The 10381-nt window shown below is 44.9% G+C and overlaps 1 protein-coding gene across 1 annotated transcript; it reads right to left on the reverse strand.

Moving 5' to 3' along the window:
* ADRB2 (adrenoceptor beta 2) lies at positions 5085-7148 on the reverse strand. The gene has a single exon (XM_005683143.3). The coding sequence runs from the start codon at positions 6890-6892 to the stop codon at positions 5636-5638; it is 1257 nt and encodes a 418-aa protein (XP_005683200.1). The 5' UTR covers positions 6893-7148; the 3' UTR covers positions 5085-5635.

Raw genomic sequence — 10381 nt, forward strand, 5'->3', positions numbered from 1 at the left:
TTCTTAAGAGATGATGAAACAGGTCTAGAGAAAGGGAGTGATCTGCCTGAGGCTGCTCAGTGGTTAGGGGTATACTACACAGTTCCCAGGTCCTCAGAATCTTGGGCCAGAGGGCTTTGAAGTGCTCCCTGTGCTGGCCAGCAACCTGCCTCCCTTCCTTCCTGTCCTGTGAGGGTGACGGAAAGACCACAGGAAGTGCAATGATTCCAAGGGTGGAGAAGGATGTAATAGCCTTTGCAGAGAGGACTTTGCAGCTCTCAGTATTTTCTCTCTGGGAGTTAGTAGGTCATTTGCAAAAGGCATGGGAAGAGCAGCTGATGAAAAGGTCTAATAGTTTGGAAAACTGCTTAACCTTATTGCTCTATTTCTGGATTTCCCCCCATGGCCAAGGACTTTTGAGATCCTGATTTCCCCCGGAGGTTTCCTGGTTAGGAATGCAGTGAAACCTCTGAAGTCCAGGGGAATTGGAGAGAAGGCCGGCTGGAATTAGGGAATGGTCTGAATATTTTTTAAAGAACATTTAGGTCTATTGTTTTCAGGGACAAAGAATCACAGATTTGGAAAGGGTCTTAGTCCAAGCCCTGCTCAGTGTAGGAAATTTTTGTGCTTCATCCCACACAGAGCTTTATTTGCATTCTCTTGAATGCTTCCAATGACAGGAGACTCACTATTCTGAGAGAGAAGCTGTTTTACTCTCAGAAAAGTTTTCCTTTCCCTGAGCATGAATCTATCTTCCTGCAGGTTCTACTTGCCTTCTGGTATTCATATAAAACAGATATGCTCCTGTTCCCCAGATGGTCCTTGAATATTTGAAGGCAATGATCATGCACCAAATTGTGCTTCATGGCATTCTCTTCTGCAAGCTGACCACCCCTGGTATATTAAACCATTCTTTTTATGACAAATGCCCAGCTCTAACTAGAATCAAACTGCTGTTTCTAATTAGCCTCTTAATTAATGGCTGTATAAATTCAGAGCTGAGCAGAGCGTAGAGACCACTTGCACGAGCCTCACTATTCTACAGATGAGCAAAGTGAGGTCCACTGAGAAAACAGGGAAACTGCCTTACCCAACTTGAGAGAAAGAGACAGGCAAACAGACAGCGGAGAGTCTGAGTTGAGACCTGAAATTTAGTTGCATGAATCCCAGTCCAGGCCTCTTTTCACCTCACCCTGCCTCCTATTATTCATAAGACACAAGAATTTCTCAAGTTCTTGAAAGTGGTTGGGAAGTTTGTTCTCTTAGGTATTTCAAAAATTTCTCCTTCAAATTGTATTTGCACTGTGTGAAGTAGGGGTTAGCATAGGGCTGAATTTAATAAAAAGCATCTTCCAGGTATGTTAACCCTCATTGCTCTCTGTTGTCAGAAGTTCATCTCCACTGACCTAGAATCCTAGCTGAAAATGGCCAGCACATGCAGAGGGCCACCAAGGCAGGTCATATTTTCCATTACGTCCAGCTACCTGCTCAATGTAGCAGACCTTCCCAACTTTGGAAACAGAAAATGAATTTTCCAGGATGTGAAGCTGTGTTCCTGCTTTACCTTGTGCTTGTTTTAATGTTTCATATCCTCTTTTCAATCTGGCCTGATTCTCTGATGAGAAGACAAAGCAGAGACTCAGGGAAGCAAACCAGGTACTTCAGTGATTGGTTTCCCGTCCCAGTTCCCAACAAACCCTGCAGTCACATGCTTCCAAGGGAACATTCCTCCCTGCCCCAACCCACAGCAATCGCCCTCTTCTCTCAACAAGGTATTGCATTTCCAGTTCTTACACTTGCTCTCGCGTGGACTATAAACTGGCACATGTCGCTCCCTGGTTTCCATGTGTTCAGGAATCACACGGACCTGGGTTCCAGTCCTAACCCTGCAACTAGCTGGCTATGTGACTTTGGAAAGTGACTTCACCTTTCTGAAACTCAGTTACTTCATTTGTTAGATGAATACAATTTTGCTACCTACCTCTTAAGACTGTCAAGGTCACACAATGCCTAAAAGGTGCCTAAAGTGAAAGAAGTGAAAGTGTTAGTCACTCAGTCCTGTCTGACTCTTTGCAACCCCATGGACTGTAGCCTGCCAGGCTCCTTTGTTCATGAAGTTTGCCAGGCAAGGATACTGGAGCTGAGTTGCCATTCCCTTCTCCAGGGGATCTTCCCAAACCAGGGATCAAACCTGGGTCTCCTACATTGCGGGCGGATTCTTTAGCATCTGAGCCACCAGGGAAGCTCCCAAAAGTATCTAACACAGTCCCTAATATTTAGTAAGATTTCATAGAAGATATCTATATAGTATTATTAATAGTATGCTCCAGAATTCAGAGACTAAAACCTATATTTTTCCCCTGCTACATACAGTAGTTGTAAATACCCCCGACTGATACTGGCCTAGGCTTCTTTAGGCAGTAGGTACATCAGAAACATTCTCAGCATCGTGTTCCTATTTCCCAGCTCCCTATTCCCCAGATTCCCTCTTCCAATAATGATCTCACCAAGGAGGCCCACCCTGGCCTGCCACTTTGCACACCTGTCAGCTCGCATCTCAGGATAAGGTTCTCATTTGACAGACTTCGAGAACTTGCTGTCCAGGCAAAGACAACTTTATGACGATGAATCCAACACAAACCTTATGTAACCAACCTGTCAGCAAACAGAGGGACAGAGAGACACTGACAAATGCCTGCCTCCACAAAGAAACAAAGCAGAACAAAAGGAGATAGAAAGCAAGGAACTGAGATAGGCTTAAAATGCTTTTGCTTGTCCAAACTCTTAAAACAGATCAATGTTCTTATATTTAAAGTATTTCTAAATGAACATGAATTAGGCTAAACTCCATGTTAGCTGGGCCTTTATGAACTAACATTCATAGCAGAGTGTTTAACTGAAATTACATTGTTTGCTCCTCTAGTCAAACAAGGATATATATAACATTGTTTATTAATAATCTTTACTGGCCATGGGACTTACAAATGATGATAGAAAAGTTTCCACCTTTTTTTTCCTTCTAAATAAGACTATGGAAATTTCTACCTGGAGTGGCTTGAAATCCCTTCAGGTCATAAAGAGTCAAGGAATCTTCCAATTTCCCTAAATGCTGAGGATATCCTAGTGAACACTTGCTGAGGAAAAGGAATAATTCTTTTACTTGTCCCTATTGCAGATTATTTGTGTACTGCCTGTGTTCTTTATCAAGGACTCAAAAGAAATAAAAACATCTGCTTAAATGAATTTGTTAATGTGACAGCCCCAGGGAAAAGATTCCACGATTGAGGGTGAGGGCAGAATTCAATAACAATGTGGTGGAGAGAATACGCCAGTTCATGGTATGACAGCCGGGTTCCCTGGCTTTAGCTCCGACTCTCACATCCTTGGCTTCTTACCTTGGGCAGGTCATCCCCCCTTGCAGGCTTTCAGTCTCTTTGGATGTCAAATGCTTTTTATGCTTTCTCTTCCAAGTCCAAGATCCCATGAGGCTATGAGGAGTGTGAAGATTAACTGGAGAAGCTGCCTGCATCTCTGAGTGCAGGGGCCAGAGCAGAAGAAGAATGTGATAATAGGTATGAAAGCCCTTGGAGAAAGAGCAGAAGTGCTGAATGGCACACACTATCCAAAGCCTGATGGCATGTTCTAGAAACACGGGCAGCTAACTTTCTCTTGAGATGTCAGGGCTCGCCTGGAAACACCCCATCACTGAGCTGATGGGAAGCAGAGGAGACTAATGCTTTTCTGCTTGGGCACCCTGGCTGGGATAGAAGAGAAGAAAGAAATAGAGTGAGCTTTGTAAGCGAGTGAAATGGCAACGAACCCTGCAGGCTGAACCTCTCCTGGCTGGCGCTGCCAAGGAGGACGATCCACTCCGTCAAACCTGGGCCAAGCTCTGGCTCAAACACACAGGCAAAAATAGAAAGGGGGTGGGAAAAGAAATGTGTTTACTTTCATGATTTTCCCTTACGTCCCTCTTAACACTATTATAATCTCTCCACAAACAGGCAGTAATGGCTCAGAGTCCTCGCCTTCATTGATAAACCCTCCCAAACGATTCACGTCTCACAGTCAGTCTGTGGGCAGCTGGTGAATAAGCTTGGAAGGCAGTGTGATGGAGTAGAACACTGGCCCAGGGTCTGTCACTAACTGGGAAAACTGAAAAATGCCTCTCTGGTGCTCTGCAAAATAAAGTGGTTATATTAGGTAGAATCTAAACATCTGCTTAGAGTTTTGAAGTTTATAACTGGTTCTCAACCAGGGACAATTTCATCCCTCAAGGTAGGGGTATCTGGCAGTGACTGGAGACATTTCTGGTTGTCACAGCTCAGGGGATGCTCCTGGCATCTCGTGGGTAGAGACCAGGGCTGCTGCTGAACATCCGACAATGTGGAGGACAGTCTTCCACAGTGGAGTATTATCTGGCTGAAAATGTTAAAAGTACGAGGCTTAGAAATCTTGATTTGTCCTGAAGTGACTAGAGTCACAGGGAGAGGGGGCAAAGAAGGACAGCAGTTCAAAAGGAGGAGGGTTCAACCCTGTTTCTAGATCATGAGGTATTCACCAGTGACATGTTTTCCAGCTTTTCTCCCTATAACCCATGACTTTTTCATTTCCCTTGGAATTTCAGGGCTATGTTTGAGCAGCTTTTTCACAAGAGCTTCCTTATCCTCAAAATGCCAAGCCCTGATGCAGTATGATCTCTACTATAAGAAAAGACAAAGATAAAAATATAAGCAGCTGCAAAGCAAGTAGAACTGGAAGGTGGGCAGCAGAGGCACATGGAGGCACACAACAGATGCCCATAACTCCAGTTCTATGAGTCAGTGTTTCTGATGTTACAACACAGGAATAATGCTCGTAAGAAGAGCAAGATGAGCTGTGCTGGGTGAGCACACGGCGAAAGAACCGATGTGGGAGCAGCAGCGTTAGAAGAGACGCAGGTTTGCAGCAGCAGATTCAAAGGCAAATGAAAGGGTTAAGCAATCGGTGCGTGTCATTCCACATTAAGTCACTGGGCAGTTATTACAAATAGTTACCTGCAGTTTCCAGTGGGGGAGGCAAGCACACTCCAGTCAAGGGGTTTTGGAGAAACAGGTGCAATGAAGTCATGGTCAAACAATTTATTTACTGTAAACTTTAGACTTTGCTCAGAAAAACAACCAAAGCTGCCCCTCAAGTCCCTGCCTACAACACCCCGTTTGAGCAAATAAGAGGGGCGAGGAGAGTCCATGTTCACAGCGAAAGGTCCGAGAGACTCAATATCTTCCAGTCCAAGGGTGCAGGAAGGAAGGTCTCCTTCAGATACCAATTACCAGCAGCAATATATTACCCCTAATACTTGATCAATGAGGTAGATATGCAGGAAAAGTCATCAAAACATAGCAGCCCCAGGTTCTTTGAGACTGAAGCCCTTCAGACATAAACTTAACGAGTTCCAGGCAAAGAGGAACTGAACTGTACAAGAAACAGTTACTCAAATATATTTTGTTACAACTTAAAAAAATAAAAAATAAAAAGGCAGAAGGATATCTTTCCTCCTGCACATCTCTGTACAACTTTATTCTAAATTTATTACACTCAAGTTAAATAGTCTGTTTAGTGTTTTGTTGCAGGGAACTGGGGAGAAGGGGTGTCTTAAAAAGTAGAAAAACCTGCATTACAGCAGTGAGTCATTTGTACTACAATTCCTCCCTTGTGAATCAATGCTATCACTGGGCACAGTACCTTGCTGGTTCACAAAGTTTTCGGTGCCTGGGGGGTCTTCACACAGCAGTTCACTGTCTTTCTCCTCCCCCAGGTGATATCCACTCTGTTCCCCTGTGTAGTCAGTCCTGTCATTGCTGGTGCTGGAGCAGCCATTCCCATAGGCCTTCAATGAAGACCTGCGCAGGCAGAGAAGCTCCTGGAAGGCAATCCTGAAATCTGGGCTCCGGCAGTAGATAAGAGGATTGAAAGCGGAGTTGATGTAGCCCAACCAGTTTAGAAGGATGTAAATTTCCTTAGGGATGAGGTTATCCTGGATCACGTGCACAATGTTGACAATGAAGAAGGGCAGCCAGCATAGGGTGAAAGTGCCCATGATAATGCCTAAAGTCTTGAGGGCTTTGTGTTCCTTCAAGTAGAACTTGGATGTCCTGCGTTGTCCTAGACCGCTCCGCCCATCCTGCTCCACTTGACTGATGTTTTGGGCATGGAAGCGGCCCTCAGATTTGTCGATCTTCTGGAGCTGCCTTTTGGCTACCTGGAACACCCTGGAGTAGACAAAGACCATGACCACCAGGGGAAGGTAGAAGGACACAATGGAGGAGGCAATGGCATAGGGTTGGTTCGTGAAGAAGTCACAGCAGGTTTCCTTAGCATAGCACTTGATAGCTTCCTTGTGGCTGGCCCGGTACCAGTGCATCTGAATGGGTAAGAAAGAGGTAAGGCCAGACACGATCCAAACCATCAAAATGACCACCCGGGCCTTATTCTTGGTCAGCAGGCACTGATACTTGAAGGGTGACGTGATGGCAAAGTAGCGATCCACAGCGATCACGCACAGGGTCTCAATGCTGGCCGTGACGCACAACACGTCAATGGAAGTCCAAAACTCACACCAGAAGTTGCCAAAAGTCCACATTTTCATGAGGATGTGGCAGGCCCCAAAGGGCACCACTGCCAGGCCCATGACCAGGTCAGCACAGGCCAGGGAGGTGATGAAGTAGTTGGTGACCGTCTGCAGACGCTCAAACTTGGCAATGGCTGTGATGACTAGCACGTTTCCAAACACGATGGCCAGGACAATAAGCGACATGAGGATGCCCATGCCCACCACCCAGGCCTCGTCCCGTTCCAGCGTGCCGTCTTGGTCCGGCGCGTGGCTTGCGTTGGGCGCCAGCAAAAAGACGCTGCGGTTCCCGGGCTGCCCCATGGCGCGCAGGCTGGCAGGTGGGCGCACAGGCTGCCGGCGCACCAGCCGCCCTCAGCGAGCGGACCTCCGGCGGGGCGCTGCGGGCAGCAAGCGAGCACCTGGAAGACTCATTCAGCGGCCGTGGGTGGGTGCGGGTGTGGTAGGGGTGCGTGGTGCACTCAGCTCCGGGGGTGCTCTGGACTCGCAGTGCCGGGCAGTTTCAGCCAGTTCCAGCTTGCGCTCTGGAGAAGCCGTCTCTGAGTGCGCGCTGTCCGTTATGTGCCCAGGACTTTAGGGGAACTGCCCTCCCCGTGACGTGCTAGAACTTTCAACCAATAGAACGCGGGAAGCCCCAAAGGGGCGAGGCCCACGCCCTCTCCCGCCCCTTCCCTCCCCTCTCCTGCCTGCTCCTGGGGCTGGCCCGGGCGGGACCCAGCTGCTCTAGCAGGGCGGGTCGGCCACCATTCCCTCGAGGCTCCCTCGGCTGGCCCCGGAGGCTGAAGCCGGCTCTGGCGAGCTTACCAGCCAGCTAGAAGGTGCCGGTTCTTTGGTGGGCGCTACCTGTCTGCCTGCGGCGGCTGTGCGGCTTGAGGTCTCAGGGCAGATGGCAATACTCCGGCACTTCCTCGCATTAGATGAGCGTGCCCACCGAGACACGCACAGGCAGGCGCATTGTACCCCGACATACATGCTCAGACTTATACGGAACCACAGCCACAGACACTCAGACACACCCATCCAGCGCACCAACGAGTGCGCAGGCACAGAAGCCGACTGGCACAATCACCCCTGTCCAGCACGATCGACATGGCCAGGAGCAAACCAGGAGCACCCAGAAGCATAAAGACACCGACATACAGACAAAAAGAAGTAAACAAACAGCATACAAACGCCCACTTGGAGGCAAGCAGTGTGCCACAGAGAAGGACTTCCCCATCCGGATATTCCAATCTCTTTACCCTTGCCCCCTGGACATCCCCCCCATCTTCCCCAATACGCAGGTCTCATGGCATATTCCCTTTCAGACATTTGGCAAGACCACAGGTGGTGACTTTAACAGCAGCCAACTTCCTCAGCATGCTTGTTGTCCAGTACTTTTGGTGCCCTCCTTGGAAATTTGCAGGGATTGAGACCTAGTTTTACTCTTGGGATTTCATTTGGAGCTGGGGTATACGTGTATGTGCTTGGGGATAGGAAGAGAAGGTTGTATGCTTTAATTCTTAATTCTAGGGAGTGTGGCATTGTTCCTTCCTTATCTGTTAAAATGAGAATATGTTGAAAATGAAATAATTTTCAAGTTCAACTTCTTCAATAATCCCTTTGCAACTAGAAAAATCTTCTGTTGGGTAGTTTGTTGATCTGTTGGGCTGAGCCGTATGAAATTGCCACTTTTCTGTAGTATCTGGCTTTAAATAGATGACAATTTCATATGAATCAGATTATAAGAAGGTGTTAACATTAAGAAATGTTTTGAAACCACAGAAAGCAAAAGATAACTTCTCATAAAAAAACTAGAGTCTTTGTCCATGAAATACTATCCATTGCATCTGGCATATGAATTTACTGTTTAAAAAATTAATTGTCAGGGTTTGATTTCACATGTATCATTTGTGTCTTTGAAAAATGGAAAGTATTTCATGCAGTGTAACTGAACATATTTTCTAGATTACATAATAACATAACAATGGCTAACATTTATGGAACGTTCTGCTATGTGCTTTTCATGCATTATTCCATTTAATCCTTCCCACAGTCCCATGGTGTGTGTTGTTAGGGTGGGGTGGGGTATAACTATTTTTAGTTTAATTCACAAATGGGTCTCATAGAAGAAAATAACTTGCCCATGGGCACAAGACCAGGCAGTGCCAAAAGCAGGAGCTAACCCAGTTCTGTTTGATTCTAAAATCCATCTTTTAATCCTTTCAATGTACTGTGTCACCACAGTGCAGAAAGGAATAGAGGATGGGGAAGAAGGACCGCAACTGGAATTGGAATACCAGGTTTCAAATTCTCATCTTAGAACTTTCTAGCTTATATTCCTTAGGCAAATAAAAAATGTGGAGTCTAATTTCCTCCGTATCTAAATGAGGAATAAAGTCACTTCCATTGTGCTGAATGAGAATCAGATGATATAATGACAAAGGTAATTATGATTTGCACTTAATAAATGCCACACAAATGAAGGTTATACATAAATTTATATAAATTACTTAGTAGTTTAGAAGATATTGTTAGTATTCTCTAATAGAACACTAAAATGCTTTAGGACAAAAGCAACATGGACATTTACACAAGAAGTATAACTCAGAAACAAAATTTAAACTACATGCTCTTTAACTTTCCTCACTAGCAGAAATTGTTTTTGCATGACAGATGCCTTAAAATAACAAATATTTCCCATAAAAGCCACACATATTAATTAAGAATCTATTATGTTCACATAGTTTTCAAAATATACCCACCCCATATTTGTGTTTTCCAAAATTGGCTCTGGTATGATGCATTTTAGGAAGAGGCAGTGTGCATTATGCAATTATGCAATATTTCTTTAAATATATATCTACCCCAAATTGTGAAACTGAGCCATTTAAAGCCTCCTTCCTGTTTGTGAAGCTATGAGATAAATAAGCATATTGTTTAACCGTCTTATAACAATAAAAGAACAAAGCCCTTATAGGGCAAACATTAATTGATCATTTAGATATACACGTAAGTCACTTAAAATTTTAATGTTGATTATTTTGGGAAGCACCTTTTAAAAAAACCCACAAACACTAAATCTAGAAGGGAGGCTGCTTATGACAACAAAGTTCCAGGCCTTTTCCTCATCAGCTTTGCCAAATGGGCAACCCTCTCTCAATCTCTTCCCCTTTCTTTTTCTTGTATCACTGTGGCTGATAGGAATTTCAAACTGTCTTCATGCCAGGAGTCTTTTACCTGACCTCCCTTTTAGAATTATAAGATTAAAGACAGTAAAAATGGAAAAGAGTTTAATAGATCATTTATTCTCTCCACGCTTCCAGTTTGAAAATTAGGAAAGTGTCTGGTCGAAGGTGGCACGGAAGATTGGGAGTCCAGGTCTGTTCCTGGTCTCACATGTTTTCACTGCCCAACATTGTAGCTTCATTTCCCAGTGGAGGAGTGTGACTAGCACTGCTTACTGGGCTTGTGGTCTTAGAGAGTTAAGGTTTTAGTTGAACTGGAAAGTTCTAAATGTACCTTTGTTAGATGTAAGGAAAAGCAGGCTCTTTTATGGTGATTGATAGTGTCTAACTACATATTTTGTCAATCCCTTAAGACTCTGATTTGTCGTTTCCTGCCTGCCAAACAGGAAAAAAAGTCACAGTTTGATTTACCAAACAAATGTTTAAAGAGGAGTAAGGCTCTGTGAGCCAAGGAATGCTCTCACATGAATATCTGGATGCTTTAGGAAAATCTTTGACTGGTCTTGGCTTAGGCAAGATTATTTCCATTTTTTAAAACACTTATTTTTGTTGTTGAGGTATAATT

Source organism: Capra hircus, chromosome 7, assembly GCF_001704415.2.
Source record: "Capra hircus breed San Clemente chromosome 7, ASM170441v1, whole genome shotgun sequence".
NCBI classification, from domain to species: domain Eukaryota; kingdom Metazoa; phylum Chordata; class Mammalia; order Artiodactyla; family Bovidae; genus Capra; species Capra hircus.

Coding starts and splice junctions, on each gene's coding strand:
- ADRB2 (XM_005683143.3), bottom strand. CDS start 6,892: ATGGGGCAGCCCGGGAACCGCAGCGTCTTTTTGCTGGCGCCCAACGCA.